This window comes from Rattus norvegicus, chromosome 2 (assembly GCF_036323735.1).
Source record: "Rattus norvegicus strain BN/NHsdMcwi chromosome 2, GRCr8, whole genome shotgun sequence".
In the NCBI taxonomy this organism is placed as follows: Eukaryota; Metazoa; Chordata; class Mammalia; order Rodentia; family Muridae; genus Rattus; species Rattus norvegicus.
This window is the reverse complement of record NC_086020.1, coordinates 151,841,915-151,860,803: the sequence shown is the minus strand read 5'-3', so window position 1 is coordinate 151,860,803 and position 18,889 is coordinate 151,841,915. Positions and strand designations below refer to the sequence as shown.

The following is an 18,889-nucleotide window of genomic DNA, read 5'->3' as shown; positions in this document are numbered from 1 at the left end:
TTTTTAAATTCTAGTTTATCTGAAATATGTCATTTATTACTGTAGTAGAGACAGTCTTCTAGGACCAGTAATTCTGTAGCCTCTTATTCTTACTAAATTCCTTTACTCACCTTCCATGGGGGTGTTGCTGTCTGGGCGATTTGCAAAGACCACGTCCACATATTCCAGTTGCAGCCTCTGGAGGGAGCCTTTCAGTCCTAGCAGCAGAAACAGAAAACAAAACACAGTGAAAGGCCCAAGAACTCAGAAGAGGACCACTATTAGAAAGGGCTTGAGTTTGGTTTCTTTCAAGAATTTACTTAAAAACAAACACTGAGTTAATTACAAAAATCCACTTGAACAGGGCACTGCAAGACCAGAGCAGTGATTGGTTGCCCACAGGAACACCAGTCTGAGTTACTTACATGTGACTAACCTTCGCAAGAGTTAAACCAGAGGAAAGATGATAGTAGCCTGTGTTTAGTGTAATAATGGAAAATGATGTTTGAGAAAGCTGGAGGGAAACCCACCAAATCCAAGAACCAAACAGCCTAGGGAACCACAGAGGTTCTCACCCTTCCTAATGCTGCGGCCTTCTAATACAGTTCCTCATGCTGTGGTGACCCCCGACCAGAAGATTATTTTTGTTGCTACTTCATAACTGTAATTTTGCTACTGTTATAAATTGTAATCTAAATATCTATGTTTTCTGATGGCCTTAGGGGACCCCTGTGAAAGGGTCACTTGGCCAATGACCTAGAAAGACCCACTACTTGGGAGGGGAGAGGAAGTTAGCACCTTAGACTTGAACCCAGTACCAACCTCACTAGGATGAAATTCAGTACTGAGTGGACCCCCTCCCCCATAGCCCTTTCTCCCAGGATAATGTTCATAGAGAATCTCTAGATCACCCCAGAGCTAGGTAAACATCCCTGACCTTGGTGAGATGAACCTGGGGTCCCACTTCCACAACTGCTAACTATGACCAGAACTGTACCAGTTCTATACCAGTTCTAAGGGTTGCAGCTTCAGGTATGACCTGACTATGACTACTTAGTACCAATCTTGTTAACCAAGGGTTGCCTCTGCTATTCGCCCTCAGTCTCCAGCAGCAAGTTCAAAGACATTTTATTTGCAACTCGCTTATGAAGGAAAGATGTCTAGAACTTTTACTTGGAACTCACAGCTGGGGCTGTAGATTCTTTCCAAGAATAGCATCAATCCAGAAGCCCAAATGTCACATGAAATTCCAATTTGCATCACTAGTGCCTGGCTGCAGTGGTGCCCAGCCAAGGGTAGATCACATCACCAGACAGGGCGTGGAAACATAGTTACATTGGTCTCAGCAAGCTGAGGGCTCCAGAAAGGGACCCAAACTTGGCTTTTTAAGTTGTGTCTCTTGTGGTAAGGGTAGAACCCTGTTGTTCCTGGCCACAGGCTCATGATTGTAGATGAGGCTTTTGGTTCTGAGGTTGGATTACCTCCTCTAGGCAGTCCCCAAATCTATCACATACAGCGTGCCAGTTGCAACAAACCTAAGCTAGGAATGCCATATGTCCCTAACAGAATAGCAGCACTGCTTTTGGATTTACTGGGACTAGTGTCCTCTAGTGTTGCAACAGTGGGCAATGATGAGGGGCTCCAGAACAAACAACCTGCTTAGAATTCCAGGCCAGGCACCATTGAAGTCAAAGAATGACAGCTGGAATAAATGCCTAATACTTCAGTGCATGGATTCTTTCAGATACTAACAAGCATCAAGAGCTTCCAGAGAGCTGTGAGGTGTCAGAAGCCGATGATGAGGTGATGGATATGCTTGGCCTCATGGACAAGAATTCAAAACAGCCATTTTATGGAAAGTAGTGAACTTCAAGAAAATACAAAGAAGCTGGGCATGATAACACATGTCTGTAATTCCAGCACTAGGGATGTTAAGGCAGGAGAATTGTAATTGAGAAGCTACTCTGAGTTAAATAATGAGGTCCAGTTCTATATAATAGTCAGCCAAGAATGGGAGAAATAGTCTTCCTCAGGGAAGAACATGTCAATCGGTTATCTAATATCAAATGGTCAGGCCTGAAAATGTACATATAAGTAACATTATGTAGGTTGTATTTATGATGTAAGTGTGTGTGTGTGTGTGTGTGTGTGTGTGTATCTGTATATTTCTCTCTGTGTGTGCCTGTGTATGTGTCTGTGCATCTGTGTGTCTGTGTGTATCTCTCTTTGTGTGTGTATGTATGCATGTGTGTGTATCTGTGTATATTTGTGTATGTCTATGTTTATGTATGTGTGTAATTTATGTGACAATTTAATAAGGAAAAAATAGAGATCACAAATTTGGAAGAAAGTATGGAACGGTATACAGCAGAGGGTTTGAAGAGAAGAAAGAGAAGGAGGAAATGCTGTAATTATAATCTCAAAAAATAAAAGACACACACATATGCACATATATAGATATATACATATATGCCAGAACTGGTCAGGGGTGGAAAATTCATTAGAAATAACCTACTGAGACATGATCCTTAAAAGCACAAGAGAAACTGGGCAGCAGGGGCGCATGCCTTTTTTCTAGCACTTGAGATGTAGAGGCGGACAGCTCCAGCCTGGTCTATAGAGTGAGTTCCAGGACAGCTAGGGCTACATATACAAAACCCACCTTGAAAATCAGAAACAAAAGCAAACAACAACCATAAGAACAACAAAATAAAATCTCTAGGGAACAATTGAGTAATCACCAGGAAACCTTGCTACAGAAAGTAAAATATTTTTTAAAAACTAGTAATTCCTGGAGCTGAAAAGCAGAACAGGTGCAGAGGGAACTGACAGCATCCATAGAGAATCCATTTAACAGAAGAGTCAGTGAGCTTGAAGTCAAGGTATTTGAATATATTCAGGAGGGAAAAAGTTGAAGAGGAATGAAGAAAGCTCATAGGATTTTAGAACACCATTAAAAGAATAGACACCCAGGTTTGGGGTTTCAATGAGCTTCTATAAGGCAAAGGACACTGTTGTTAGGACAAAATGGAAACCAACATTAGACTGCAGGGAGACAAATAACCCTATTAAAAAATGGGGTTCAGAGCTAAACAAAGAATTCACAGCTGAGGAATGCTGAATGGCTGAGAAACACCTAAAGAAATGTTCAACATCTTTAGTCATAAGGGAAATGCAAATCAAAACAACCCTGACATTTTACCTCACACCAGTGAGAATGGCTAAGGTCAAAAACTCAGGTGACAGCAGATGCTGGCGAGGATGTGGAGAAAGAGGAACACTCCTCCATTGTTGGTGGGATTGCAGACTGGTAAAACCATTCTGGAAATCAGTCTGGAGTTTCCTCAGAAAATTGGACATTGAACTGCCTGAGGATCCAGCTATACCTCTTTTGGGCATATACCCAAAAGATGCCCCAACATATAAAAAAGATACATGCTCCACTATGTTCATCGCAGCCTTATTTATAATAGCCAGAAGCTGGAAAGAACCCAGATGCCCTTCAACAGAGGAATGGATACAGAAAATGTGGTACATCTACACAATGGAATATTACTCAGCTATCAAAAACAACGGCTTTATGAAATTCGTAGGCAAATGGTTGGAACTGGAAAATATCATCCTGAGTGAGCTAACCCACTCACAGAAAGACATACATGGTATGCACTCATTGATAAGTGGCTATTAGCCCAAATGCTTGAATTACCCTAGATCCCTAGAACAAAGGAAACTCAAGACGGATGATCAAAATGTGAATGCTTCACTCCTTCTTTAAATGAGGAAAAAGAATACCCTTGGCAGGGAAGGGAGAGGCAAAGATTAAAACAGAGACTGGCGCAGCAGCTCTCTGCTCCCAGACCCGGTGAGAGAGAAACCCAACCGCCTGGTCAGGTGGGCACTCCTGAGGCTGCAGAGCGGAAGAGACCACCAACACTGCTCACCCCTGCCCACATCCCTGGCCCAAGAGGAAACTGTATAAGGCCTCTGGGCTCCCGTGGGGGAGGGCCCAGGAGCGGCAGGACCCCGCCGGACCCTGAAGGAAACAGACCGGATAAACAGTTCTCTGCATCCAAATCCCGTGGGAGGGAGAGCTAAACCTTCAGAGAGGCGGACAAGCCTGGGAAACCAGAAGAGACTGCTCCCTGCACACACATCTCGGACGCCAGAGGAAAAAGCCAAAGACCATCTGGAACCCTGGTGCACTGAAGCTCCCGGAAGGGGCGGCACAGGTCTTCCTGGTTGCTGCCGCTGCAGAGAGCCCGTGGGCAGCACCCCACGAGCGAACTTGAGCCTCGGGACCACAGGTAAGACCAACTTTTCTGCTGCAAGAAAGCTGCCTGGTGAACTCAAGACACAGGCCCACAGGAACAGCTGAAGACCTGTAGAGAGGAAAAACCACACGCCCGAAAGCAGAACACTCTGTCCCCATAACTGACTGAAAGAGAGGAAAACAGGTCTACAGCACTCCTGACACACAGGCTTATAGGACAGTCTAGCCACTGTCAGAAACAGCAGAACAAAGTAACACTAGAGATAATCTGATGGCGAGAGGCAAGCGCAGGAACCCAAGCAACAGAAACCAAGACTACATGCCATCATCGGAGCCCAATTCTCCCACCAAAACAAACATGGAATATCCAAACACACCAGAAAAGCAAGATCTAGTTTCAAAATCATATTTGATCATGATGCTGGAGGACTTCAAGAAAGACATGAACACACTTAGGGAAGCACAGGAAAACATTAATAAACAAGTAAAAGCCTACAGAGAGGAATCGCAAAAATCCCTGAAAGAATTCCAGGAAAACACAATCAAACAGTTGAAGGAATTAAAAATGGAAATAGAAGCAATCAAGAAAGAACACATGGAAACAACCCTGGATATAGAAAACCAAAAGAAGAGACAAGGAGCTGTAGATACAAGCTTCACCAACAGAATACAAGAGATGGAAGAGAGAATCTCAGGAGCAGAAGATTCCATAGAAATCATTGACTCAACTGTCAAAGATAATGTAAAGCGGAAAAAGCTACTGGTCCAAAACATACAGGAAATCCAGGACTCAATGAGAAGATCAAACCTAAGGATAATAGGTATAGAAGAGAGTGAAGACTCCCAGCTCAAAGGACCAGTAAATATCTTCAACAAAATCATAGAAGAAAACTTCCCTAACCTAAAAAAAGAGATACCCATAGACATACAGGAAGCCTACAGAACTCCAAATAGATTGGACCAGAAAAGAAACACCTCCCGTCACATAATTGTCAAAACACCAAACGCACAAAATAAAGAAAGAATATTAAAAGCAGTAAGGGAAAAAGGTCAAGTAACATATAAAGGGAGACCTATCAGAATCACACCAGACTTCTCGCCAGAAACTATGAAGGCCAGAAGATCCTGGACTGATGTCATACAGACACTAAGAGAACACAAATGCCAGCCCAGGTTACTGTATCCAGCAAAACTCTCAATTAACATTGATGGAGAAACCAAGATATTCCATGACAAAACCAAATTTACACAATATCTTTCTACAAATCCAGCACTACAAAGGATAATAAATGGTAAAGCCCAACATAAGGAGGCAAGCTATACCCTAGAAGAAGCAAGAAACTAATCGTCTTGGCAACAAAACAAAGAGAATGAAAGCACACAAACATAACCTCACATCCAAATATGAATATAACGGGAAGCAATAATCACTATTCCTTAATATCTCTCACTATCAATGGCCTCAACTCCCCAATAAAAAGACATAGATTAACAAACTGGATACGCAACGAGGACCCTGCATTCTGCTGCCTACAGGAAACACACCTCAGAGACAAAGACAGACACTACCTCAGAGTGAAAGGCTGGAAAACAACTTTCCAAGCAAATGGTCAGAAGAAGCAAGCTGGAGTAGCCATTCTAATATCAAATAAAATCAATTTCCAACTAAAAGTCATCAAAAAAGATAAGGAAGGACACTTCATATTCATCAAAGGAAAAATCAACCAAGATGAACTCTCAATCCTAAATATCTATGCCCCAAATACAAGGGCACCTACATACGTAAAAGAAACCTTACTAAAGCTCAAAACACACATTGCACCTCACACAATAATAGTGGGAGATTTCAACACCCCACTCTCATCAATGGACAGATCATGGAAACAGAAATTAAACAGTGATGTAGACAGACTAAGAGAAGTCATGAGCCAAATGGACTTAACGGATATTTATAGAACATTCTATCCTAAAGCAAAAGGATATACCTTCTTCTCAGCTCCTCATGGTACTTTCTCCAAAATTGACCATATAGTTGGTCAAAAAACGGGCCTCAACAGGTACAGAAAGATAGAAATAATCCCATGCGTGCTATCGGACCACCACGGCCTAAAACTGGTCTTCAATAACAATAAGGGAAGAATGCCCACATATACGTGGAAATTGAACAATGCTCTACTCAATGATAACCTGGTCAAGGAAGAAATAAAGAAAGAAATTAAAAACTTTTTAGAATTTAATGAAAATGAAGATACAACATACTCAAACTTATGGGACACAATGAAAGCTGTGCTAAGAGGAAAACTCATAGCGCTGAGTGCCTGCAGAAAGAAACAGGAAAGAGCATATGTCAGCAGCTTGACAGCACACCTAAAAGCTCTAGAACAAAAAGAAGCAAATACACCCAGGAGGAGTAGAAGGCAGGAAATAATCAAACTCAGAGCTGAAATCAACCAAGTAGAAACAAAAAGGACCATAGAAAGAATCAACAGAACCAAAAGTTGGTTCTTTGAGAAAATCAACAAGATAGATAAACCCTTAGCCAGACTAACGAGAGGACCCAGAGAGTGTGTCCAAATTAACAAAATCAGAAATGAAAAGGGAGACATAACTACAGATTCGGAGGAAATTCAAAAAATCATCAGATCTTACTATAAAAACCTATATTCAACAAAATTTGAAAATCTTCAGGAAATGGACAATTTCCTAGACAGATACCAGGTATCGAAGTTAAATCAGGAACAGATAAACCAGTTAAACAACCCCATAACTCCTAAGGAAATAGAAGCAGTCATTAAAGGTCTCCCAACCAAAAAGAGCCCAGGTCCAGACGGGTTTAGTGCAGAATTCTATCAAACCTTCATAGAAGACCTCATACCAATATTATCCAAACTATTCCACAAAATTGAAACAGATGGAGCCCTACCGAATTCCTTCTACGAAGCCACAATTACTCTTATACCTAAACCACACAAAGACACAACAAAGAAAGAGAACTTCAGACCAATTTCCCTTATGAATATCGACGCAAAAATACTCAATAAAATTCTGGCAAACCGAATTCAAGAGCACATCAAAACAATCATCCATCATGATCAAGTAGGCTTCATCCCAGGCATGCAGGGATGGTTTAATATACGGAAAACCATCAACGTGATCCATTATATAAACAAACTGAAAGAACAGAACCACATGATCATTTCATTAGATGCTGAGAAAGCATTTGACAAAATTCAACACCCCTTTATGATAAAAGTCCTGGAAAGAATAGGAATTCAAGGCCCATACCTAAACATAGTAAAAGCCATATACAGCAAACCAGTTGCTAACATTAAACTAAATGGAGAGAAACTTGAAGCAATCCCACTAAAATCAGGGACTAGACAAGGCTGCCCACTCTCTCCCTACTTATTCAATATAGTTCTTGAAGTTCTAGCCAGAGCAATCAGACAACAAAAGGAGATCAAAGGGATACAGATCAGAAAAGAAGAAGTCAAAATATCACTATTTGCAGATGACATGATAGTATATTTAAGTGATCCCAAAAGTTCCACCAGAGAACTACTAAAGCTGATAAACAACTTCAGCAAAGTGGCTGGGTATAAAATTAACTCAAATAAATCAGTTGCCTTCCTCTATACAAAAGAGAAACAAGCCGAGAAAGAAATTAGGGAAACGACACCCTTCATAATAGACCCAAATAATATAAAGTACCTCGGTGTGACTTTAACCAAGCAAGTAAAAGATCTGTACAATAAGAACTTCAAGACACTGAGGAAAGAAATTGAAGAAGACCTCAGAAGATGGAAAGATCTCCCATGCTCATGGATTGGCAGGATTAATATAGTAAAAATGGCCATTTTACCAAAAGCAATCTACAGATTCAATGCAATCCCCATCAAAATACCAATCCAATTCTTCAAAGAGTTAGACAGAACAATTTGCAAATTCATCTGGAATAACAAAAAACCCAGGATAGCTAAAGCTATCCTCAACAATAAAAGGACTTCAGGGGGAATCACTATCCCTGAACTCAAGCAGTATTACAGAGCAATAGTGATAAAAACTGCATGGTATTGGTACAGAGACAGACAGATAGACCAATGGAATAGAATTGAAGACCCAGAAATGAACCCACACACCTATGGTCACTTGATTTTTGACAAAGGAGCCAAAACCATCAAATGGAAAAAAGATAGCATTTTCAGCAAATGGTGCTGGTTCAACTGGAGGGCAACATGTAGAAGAATGCAGATCGATCCATGCTTATCACCCTGTACAAAGCTTAAGTCCAAGTGGATCAAGGACCTCCACATCAAACCAGACACACTCAAACTAATAGAAGAAAAACTAGGGAAGCATCTGGAACACATGGGCACTGGAAAAAAATTCCTGAACAAAACACCAATGGCTTATGCTCTAAGATCAAGAATCGACAAATGGGATCTCATAAAACTGCAAAGCTTCTGTAAGGCAAAGGACACTGTGGTTAGGACAAAACGGCAACCAACAGATTGGGAAAAGATCTTTACCAATCCTACAACAGATAGAGGCCTTATATCCAAAATATACAAAGAACTCAAGAAGTTAGACCGCAGGGAAACAAATAACCCTATTAAAAAATGGGGTTCAGAGCTAAACAAAGAATTCACAGCTGAGGAATGCCGAATGGCTGAGAAACACCTAAAGAAATGTTCAACATCTTTAGTCATAAGGGAAATGCAAATCAAAACAACCCTGAGATTTCACCTCACACCAGTGCGATTGGCTAAGATCAAAAACTCAGGTGACAGCAGATGCTGGCGAGGATGTGGAGAAAGAGGAACACTCCTCCATTGTTGGTGGGATTGCAGACTGGTAAAACCATTCTGGAAATCATTCTGGAGGTTCCTCAGAAAATTGGACATTGAACTGCCTGAGGATCCAGCTATACCTCTCTTGGGCATATACCCAAAAGATGCCTCAACATATAAAAGAAGACACGTGCTCCACTATGTTCATCGCAGCCTTATTTATAATAGCCAGAAAATGGAAAGAACCCAGATGCCCTTCAACAGAGGAATGGATACAGAAAATGTGGTACATCTACACAATGGAATATTACTCAGCTATCAAAAACAACGAGTTTATGAAATTCGTAGGCAAATGGTTGGAACTGGAAAATATCATCCTGAGTGAGCTAACCCAATCACAGAAAGACATACATGGTATGCACTCATTGATAAGTGGCTATTAGCCCAAATGCTTGAATTACCCTAGATCCCTAGAACAAAGGAAACTCAAGACGGATGATCAAAATGTGAATGCTTCACTCCTTCTTTAAATGAGGAAAAAGAATACCCTTGGCAGGGAAGGGAGAGGCAAAGATTAAAACAGAGACTGAACGAACACCCATTCAGAGCCTGCCCCACATGTGGCCCATACATATACAGCCACCCAATTAGACAAGATGGATGAAGCAAAGAAGTGCAGACCGACAGGAGCCGGATGTAGATCGCTCCTGAGAGACACAGCCAGAATACAGCAAATATAGAGGCGAATGCCAGCAGCAAACCACTGAACTGAGAATAGGTCCCCTATTGAAGGAATCAGAGAAAGAACTGGAAGAGCTTGAAGGGACTCGAGACCCCAAAAGTACAAGAATGCCAAGCAACCAGAGCTTCCAGGGACTAAGCCACTACCTAAAGACTATACATGGACTGACCCTGGACTCTGACCCCATAGGTAGCAATGAATATCCTAGTAAGAGCACCAGTGGAAGGGGAAGCCCTGGGTCCTGCTAAGACTGAACCCCCAGTGAACTAGTCTATGGGGGGAGGGCGGCAATGGGGGGAGGGTTGGGAGGGGAACACCCATAAGGAAGGGGAGGGGGGAGGGGGATGTTTGCCCGGAAACCGGGAAAGGGAATAACACTCGAAATGTATATAAGAAATACTCAAGTTAATAAAAAAAAAAAAAAAAAAAAAAAAAAAAAAACAGAGACTGAAGGAACACCCATTCAGAGCCTGCCCCACAGGTGGCCCATACATATACAGCCACCCAATTAGACAAGATGGATGAAGCAAAGAAGTGCAGACCGACAGGAGCCGGATGTAGATCGCTCCTGAGAGACACAGCCAGAATACAGCAAATACAGAGGCGAATGCCAGCAGCAAACCACTGAACTGAGAATAGGTCCCCCGTTGAAGGAATCAGAGAAAGAACTGGAAGAGCTTGAAGGTGCTCGAGACCCCAAAAGTACAACAATGTCAAGCAACCAGAGCTTCCAGGGACTAAGCCACTACCTAAAGACTATACATGGACTGACCCTGGACTCTGTCCCCATAGGTAGCAATGAATATCCTAGTAAGAGCACCAGTGGAAGGGGAAGCCCTGGGTCCTGCTAAGACTGAACCCCCAGTGAACTAGACTATGCGGGGAGGGTGGCAATGGGGGGAGGTTTGGGAGGGGAACACCCACAAGGAAGGGGAGGGGGGAGGGTGATGTCTGTCCGGAAACCGGGAAAGGGAATAACACTTGAAATGTATATAAGAAATACTCAAGATAATAAAAAAAAAAAAAAAAAAAAGAATAGACACCCAGGTTTGGGGTTTCAATGAGGGATGACTCCTCTCCCCTGCACAAGTGGCATCTATTCACACAGACACAAATACATATGCAGAAATTGTAAAAGAGATAAAACATATAAAAATATAATAACATGTTGAGAACATTGGGAGAAAAAGTGACAGTCCAGGGCTCAGGCCTGAACAGGACATCAACGCCTCCTCTCTAATGCCCCGGGATCATTGTAGACAGAAGGGTCGAAAGAATACAAGAGCCGGAGAGGCTGTGAAATGCTAGTTTCTGGGTGTGACACAACCAGCAGAACTGTGATTTCACAGCAGCCAAGCTGTCTCCACTGGACTTTTATAACACTGGGTTTGACATCAGTTAAACACGGATAAGGGAGGGGCTTGTGAACTTTTGGCTACTAGTGGACTCTGGGAGGGGCTCAGTCATTATATTTAGTTGTATGCCTGTATGCAACTCACAAAGGTCAGTTCCAAACTCATCATCACATGACTGCCTTAGTGAAACTCAGAGTGTCACAAAACAAAACGACCTGAATTTGAGAAAGAGACTTGCGGGTAGAGGGGAGATTGACAGAGGAAGATGGGAAAGGAGGAAGAGAGAGTAACCAGATGTATTATGCACTGTACGTGTATAAAATTGTCAAAGAACACATTTAATAAAAAGTGTAATAGAAACTAGTTTTATAGGAATAAACATGGTTCACGCATAATTTTGTGTATATTTATGGATATATATACATATACATGTATATATATATGATGGATGACTATATTAATATATTTCCTAAACCAGGTAACATAAAGCTTTCCAAACCTAGAGTGAGAACAAAATAACCAGATAGAGGAAAGTCAAAAGTTACCAGTTGGATGTGATTTAATCAAATCTACCACAAATTGACATGTTATGATCAGGTCTCAAAAGTTAAAACAGAGAGAATTGTGAAATTAGCAAGGGAAGAAGAGAGAAAGGAAGGAAGGAGGGAAGGAAGCAAACCCGAATACATGCTTCAATCGAGCCGACAGCTGACTTTCAGGAGAGAACTTACACCCTAGGAGAAATGGAATGGTGAAAGCAAGCGAAACCCGCGGACTACCACAGGTGTGCTCTGGAGCAGGGGCTGCCCGAGCCTGTTGCCTGCTGTAGATCCCTGGCCCTAAATGGACCTCCTTTCCTGGCCTTAGTGGGAGAGGATGCACCAAGTACCCAGTGACTTGATGTGTAGGGTTGGGGAGGGGTACTAGTGGAGGGTGTGATGGGAGGCTTAAGAGGAAGGTGGAATGGAGGGAGGGCTTGCATGAGGAGGTACTGGGAGGAGAGGAAGGGCTGGTATTAGGTTGTAAAGTGAATAACTGATGATGATGATGATGATGACGACGACGACGACGACGACGACTGATGTATTCAGCAAAGCAAACTTTCAGAAGAGGCGACAAAAGGGTATTTCCAAATTGAAGCTGAGTGGATTTGTTGCTACTTAAATTCACTCTAGAATAAGTCCTAAGGAAAATTCTTTAGCATGAGAGAACAAGATATGTTGAATAAAATACTGGAATATTTTGGAAACACTGAAAGTTAACAATAAGTTTCAGAAAGATGTAGTGTTTTCTAATACTTTAATTATGGTACTTCAAACATCTTTAGTATGAGGATTAAAAATAAAAAAATGACTACACTGCTATTTTAAGAAATAGGCAATATAAAAACCTAAAATGAAACATTAGAAATTAAAATATAGGAAAGAATACAGTGTATGTGTTGAGGTTTTCTTTCTTTTTTAATGCTTATGATCAAAATCAAATTGCTATGTTTTCAAAATAACTTGTACTGAACAATTTTTTATATTTAGTATTAACTACAAAGAGAAAATGTACAGCTACACCAAAACAAACAAACAAACAAAAAACCAAAGAATCAAACAACACTACTAGAGAAACTCACAACCACAAACACTTGAGAGAGGAAGAAATGAGGAGCTAAAACAATATAGAAAACAAGCGACATCATCATAAACCAATATAGAAAACACCCATCATGATGGGTGAGACCTTACCCATCAATAACTATCTTAAATATAACCGGATTGAATTCTGCAGTACAGACATACATAATGAAGAAAAGTATTTGGCCATTCTACATCTGATTAAGGATTGATATCTAGAATATTGAAGAGACTCAACTCAACAACAAATCATTATTATTATGACCACTATAATCTTCTTTCTCATGATTTGAGTATGAAATGGTAAATAGACTGAAATACACATTGCTTCCAATAAGTGAAGAAAATATGGAACTTATGTAAAAGTGTATTTTATAAGGTCATATATATTATATTCAGCCACTGAAACATTATATCTTATCATGACAGCATATATGGAAAGTAAAACATTGTTCTAAGTAAAATAAAATAGATATAAGAAAACAAATGCCAAGTAATTCACTTATAAACAGAATTTAAAAATGTTACGTTGGGGGCTTAGTAATAGGAAAAGAGGGTCCTTCTAAGTTTGGTGCTAGCACCCACATGACAGTTCGTGGCTGTCTGTAGCTGTACTTCCAGGAGAATCTCATGATCTTCTGGTCTCCTTGGACACTACAGGCACCTGGTGCACACACATACATGCAGACAAAACACTCATGCACACAAAATAAAAATAAATCTAAAAAATAGTAGAATAATATTTTTAGATGCTAGATATATATTATGGAATGGGAGATGGGGAAAGGTTGGTTAAAGATATTAAGTTAAATATGTAGAGGGAGTACTGCTACACAGTAGAGTAACGGTCAATAACAGAGTACCATATATTCCAACATTAGAATTTGAATGTTTCTAATAAAAGAAATGATAAAGTTGCTTATCTTGATTTGAATATTATCTCATGTATGTATGCACAAGGTATCCGCTAAATATGTGCAATTTTGGTAAAAGGTGGCTCTTCTGGAAGAGGAGGAAGGACTGCAGGCCTTGGAGAAGACAGGAACTCCACGAGGAAACCAACAGAGTCAACTAACTTGGACTTTTGGGGCTTTCAGAGTCTGAAATGACAACCAAAAACCATACATGGGCTAGACCTAGGCCTCTCTCTGCTCATATGTAGCAGATGTGCAGCTTGGTTTTCATGTGGGTCCCGAACAACTGGAGCAGGGCTATCCCCAAAGCTGTTGCCTGTACGTGGGATATGTTCTAGCTGGTGCCTTGTCTGGACTCAGTGGGAGAGAATGCACCTAGACTTGCAGAGACTAGTGCTAGGGCGGGGGGGGGACACTCAGGGGCCTCACCTGCTTAGAGGGGAAGGGGAGGGAGAAGGGAGGGGGCATGACCTGGAGGAGAGCAGTGACTGGGATGTAAAGTGAATAAGTTAAAAAAAAAAGAACAAGAAAATACTTTGGATGTAATGTGTGTTAGTTGATCCCAGGAGCCATTAAATCATATCAAAGACTGACTTTGCTTTGATAAAGAAAATCTCAGGCCTCTGGCCTCTCTCAAGATGACTAGCACCCTCAGTGGTAACTTGGGCAGCCCAGCAATGACCTGCCATGGTGACACTGTGGCAATAGCTGGAAGCCAAGTTTAAAATAAAAAGCAGCTTCTCTTCAAGGCTCTTTGTTCTTCTCTGTGTAAGTTAGGGGAAAAAAGGCTGCCTTAACTCCATTTAATAAATGTATGCCTTAACAGTAATATAAATAGGAGAGCAAATAAAGGCTATCTTCAGCACTAAGTCTATCAAAGTTTAGAAAGCCTAAAAGATGTGTCGCCAAGCTATATCCTTTTAAAGATCTCTCCTTTTTCCTTTATGACACTGGGTCTTGAACCTAGGGCCTTGTGGATGCTGGGCAAACAGTGTCTGTGACCAAGCTATATTTAGGCATTTTTTTACTTTTCATTATGAGAGAAGGTTCCTAGGTTGGCCTTGGATTAGAAGTCCTCCTGTGTTATCCCCGAAGGTTGTTGGGATTGCATGCCTGTACCAATGGGTCTGGCTTTATTTTTCTTTTATTTTGGAAAGAAACAAAATGCCAGAAGCCATAAGGATGTAAGATCTAGTGTAATAGAAAGAGCGGAACTCAGGAGATCTGGAAGCAAGGGCTATGTTTCAGTCCTAAAGTTTGTTCAGGAAAATTTAATTAATTTCACTAATATTAATACTTCCCCAAATAAACTGTATTATATATATTATTATGCAACCAAAAGGAGGGCAGCTTCAGGGAGCTGTTTCATCTCATTCCCAGGAGGCACAGCGGGTCCTTATCAGTCTCTTTAATCCCTGGGAAGACTGGAGGTTGTCTCCTTTTATTATAAGCATAAAATTAATTGCCTGGTAAATGAGGCTCTTATACATTTAAATTTGGCTCATTTAAATTTGATTTTCAAACTAGTTTATTGGATAGTCACAATTACTTTTCTGACAGAAAAATGGAATGCTGGAATACAGCCCAGGAAATATTTTCAATTTAAGATAGGAGATAGTGATTCTTGTTAAAAGCTTTGATGAGGAGTTCGGGGCAGACAGGCAGTTGAATAACTCTTCCTAACCTGGGTGATGCTCCTGGATGGGAAAGCACTAACTTACTCAAGAAGTAGCTTGGAAGAAATTCACCTTAAGAAGTATTATGATATGAACCACTTTGGGGAGGAAATTGTAAGTAGACAGGACATAGGACACAGACAACCACACACATAACAAGGTTTGGAAGCATTCTTGGTAATTAAACAAAATACTTTTTTTTGTGACTTAATTCTGCAACCCGCACGTGGGCTAACAAATTTACCATCTTCAGAACCGCCATGGCAGAGAACATTGTCTAAGGTGTTGGACAAAAATGTGATGTCAGAGGAGAGAGGTAAAGACGAGATGCCCCAAGGGAAACAGAGGCATTCCTTTGGCCCATACCTATGCTTATGCTCAGCCCTGGAAACAAGTGTTCTCCTCTCTGAAAATGTCCCTCACCTACTAGGTTCATTAGTGTAGGCAAGAGGAGGAGAAGCTAGAGTAACTTGGCCCCACTGTGGTTCATTTATCATTACATGTAACAAATCTCAGTTTGTCCCCAAAGTGTGCCAGATCCTAGGACCATAATGATATATGGATAGTCTTCAACCCCAAGGACCAAACATGTACACTGAGGGCATCTATAGGCCTGTGTTCTTTGTAAAGTCATAATGTTCATCTGTAACGATGGCATGACAGGTCCATCTCACTGTATTTGATATTTGGTCATTTTTTGCCTCTCTATTATTTCTCTGGAAGCTCTGTATCTTGATATTTTGGCAGAGATATAAATGTGTTCATCTGAGAGTAGGAGGAACTGTGTGCTGGGTCAAGTTAATGACCCCACTCTGATTGAGATTGTGTGTGTGTGTGTGTGTGTGTGTGTGTGTGTGTGTGTGTGTGTGTGTGTGACATTATATCTCCAATATGGGCCACTCTGAAAGTCTTCTGAAATTTCATAATCTATATGTTTGGAATTTTATTCTATGCAACACTTCAAAACATTGGCAAAGGATGCAGGAATGGTAGGGAGTTAAGAAGAGAAGATGAAGCCTATCTGGTCAGACTTTCATGTTAAACTGGTGGCTTTGCTTGCTAAGCAGATCTCATAGAGGCTGAAAGGGAGTTGTGAGGTCAGCAAGGAGATGACTGTAGCACATCAAGCTCAGAGTAAGCTGGCTGCCTGTGTTCAAACTCAGGACAGGTCTTATACATGGAAGTAATTAGACTGGACAGTTATGGATACAGGGTATGATGGCCTTACAAATCAACAATGACTCCTCGATTTATGGCCTAAGCCAGGTGATTACCAGGTGATTATTAACTAGGGTGGGGATTTCAGGGGGAAAACAAATTACAGGAAGTGTTATGGACTGGGCTCGGTCTGATTGGCACTTATTATACACATGGAAATCTGTCCAAAGAGGAAACTGTGCCAGGTCCGTCCTCCCTCCCTCCCTCCCTCCCTCCCTCCCTCCCTCCCTCCCTCCCTCCCTTCCTCCCTCCCTCCCTTCCTCACTCCTCTGGAATTCCACCCCTACCCCCATGCACACTTTTCTTCCCCCTTCTCCCCCACCTCCTCCCCTTCTTTCTTTCTTCCTGATTTCTTTAGCACTCTTTTTTTTTAAGAGTTTTTTTTTTAATGATTTATTTATGTATAAGTACACTGTAGCTGTCTTCAGACACACCAGAAGAGGGCATCTGATCCCATTACAGATGGTTGTGAGCCACCATGTGGTTGCTGGGAATTGAACTCAGGACCTCTGGAAGAGCAGCCAGTGCTCTCAACCACTGAGCCATCTCTCCAGCCCCTATTTAGCACTCTTGATTCCCCTGACTTAGTCTCATAAATGCTGGGGTCATAGAGTGCACTGTTCCTGGCTTACATGATCTTCACTTTTTCTTTATAATCATTCATGTGACTGGAAACCAAGTCAGGAATACCACTTTTTTTCTATTTTGATGCTTTAACCTTGGAGAAAGAAGAGCTCAACAAATGTCTCTTTAAAACTATTTAGAAATTTGTTAAAATAAACCTTCATTTAGCTAATATTTTACTGGGCGCTGGTTTGAACCAGATATTGTTTTAAATTTAAATAGGTATGCAAAAAATGCATCAATCCTGGCTCCAGCATAGCAGCTAGTCACAAGCTAAAGCCACAGTTGCAATGAGTACAGAAAGGATCGTAAGAAGTGAACCCTGAAGAAGCAGGAGACATGCTCCCATGCTGGCAAGTTTTCAAAAGTCTGCAGCATAACAAGGTATTTTCAAATGACTATTAGAAAATATATCTAAGTCTCTTTTTCTTTTAGATTCTTTTTCTTTTTTTAAAAAAAGACGTATTTGTTTATGTATCTGGGTATTTTGTCTGTATTAATATCTGCACACCAGAAAAGGACATCAGACTGCATGAGTCTACAATTATAGAGCTGCTATCTGGGTACTGGGAATTGAAGTCAGGAAGAGCAGCCAGTGCTTTTAACCATTGAGCCATTCTCTCGAGCCCCTTTATTTTATTTTATTTTATTTTATTTTATTTATTTATTTTTATTTTTTTGAGATACTGTTTCTCTGTGTAACTCTGTCTGCTGTAGAACTTGCTTTGTAGACTAGATTAGCCTTGAACTCAAAGACATGCCTTCCTCTGCTTCCCTAGTGCTAGGACTGAAGGTATGTGCGACCATGCCCAGCTTAGAACTAACATGCTTTCCAAAATAATGAGTTTACTGCAAACTTTAATCAGACAGGCATGGTTACATGTGCAGCAGTTGTTCAACTGATAATTAGTGTATTGAGTCTGCAAGAGCTAAATCTAAATATGCTGTTTTATTAAATTTACCCCTCATGTTCTTGCTTTTGTATGTATCTTGGAAAAATATTGCTTTAAGTAATGTCATGATTTCCCTACACAACTTCCAGTTTCATTTCTATTGTAGTCCTCTTGGTCACCCACTTTTTTTTCTTGGATATTTTTTATTTACATTTCAAATGTTACCCACTTTCCCTGTTTCCTGTCCATAAACCTACTATCCCATTCCACCTCCCCCTGCGTCTATGAGGGTGTTCTGTACCCACCCACTCAGTCCTACCTCCCTACCCTGACAATCCCCTACACTGGGGCATTGAGCCTTGGTAGGACCAAGGGCTTCTCCTCCCACTGATGCCCAACAAGGCCATCCTCTGCTACTTATGCAGCTGGAGCCATAGGTCTGTCCTTGTGTACTCTTTGGATAGTGGGTTAGTTCCTGGGAACTCTGGTTGGTTGGTATTGTTGTTTTTATGGGTTGCAAACCCCTTTAGCTCCTTTAATCCTTTCTCTAACTCCTCCATTGGGGACTCCATTCTCAGCTCAATGGTTGGCTGCGAGCATTTGTTTCTGCATTTGTCATGCTCTGGCAGAGCCTCTCAGGAGACAGCTATATCAACTTGCACTTCTTTGGCATTCATTAACAATGTTGTCTTGGTTTGATGGCTGTATATGGGCTGGATCCCCAGACAGGGCAGTCTCTGGATGACCTTTCCTTCAGTCTCTGCTCTAGACTTTGTCTCTGTACTTCCCCCTGTGAATATTTT

The 18,889-nt window shown here is 41.2% G+C and overlaps 1 protein-coding gene and 1 long non-coding RNA gene across 5 annotated transcripts in view; one reads left to right on the top strand and one right to left on the bottom strand.

Moving 5' to 3' along the window:
• Positions 1-18,889, bottom strand: part of Kcnab1 (potassium voltage-gated channel subfamily A regulatory beta subunit 1) — a 466,662-nt gene that overhangs the window by 52,833 nt on the left and 394,940 nt on the right. For all 4 annotated transcript variants that reach the window (XM_017590798.3, XM_063281680.1, XM_039102125.2 and 1 more), the window contains exon 8: positions 111-197. In XM_017590798.3, the coding sequence (XP_017446287.1) occupies positions 111-197 (87 nt within the window). The remainder of the gene's footprint in view (positions 1-110; positions 198-18,889) is intronic.
• Positions 193-12,730, top strand: LOC134485622 (uncharacterized). Its single transcript, XR_010063824.1, has 2 exons — positions 193-2,952; positions 10,829-12,730. It is a non-coding gene; the product is annotated as an uncharacterized LOC134485622 (long non-coding RNA).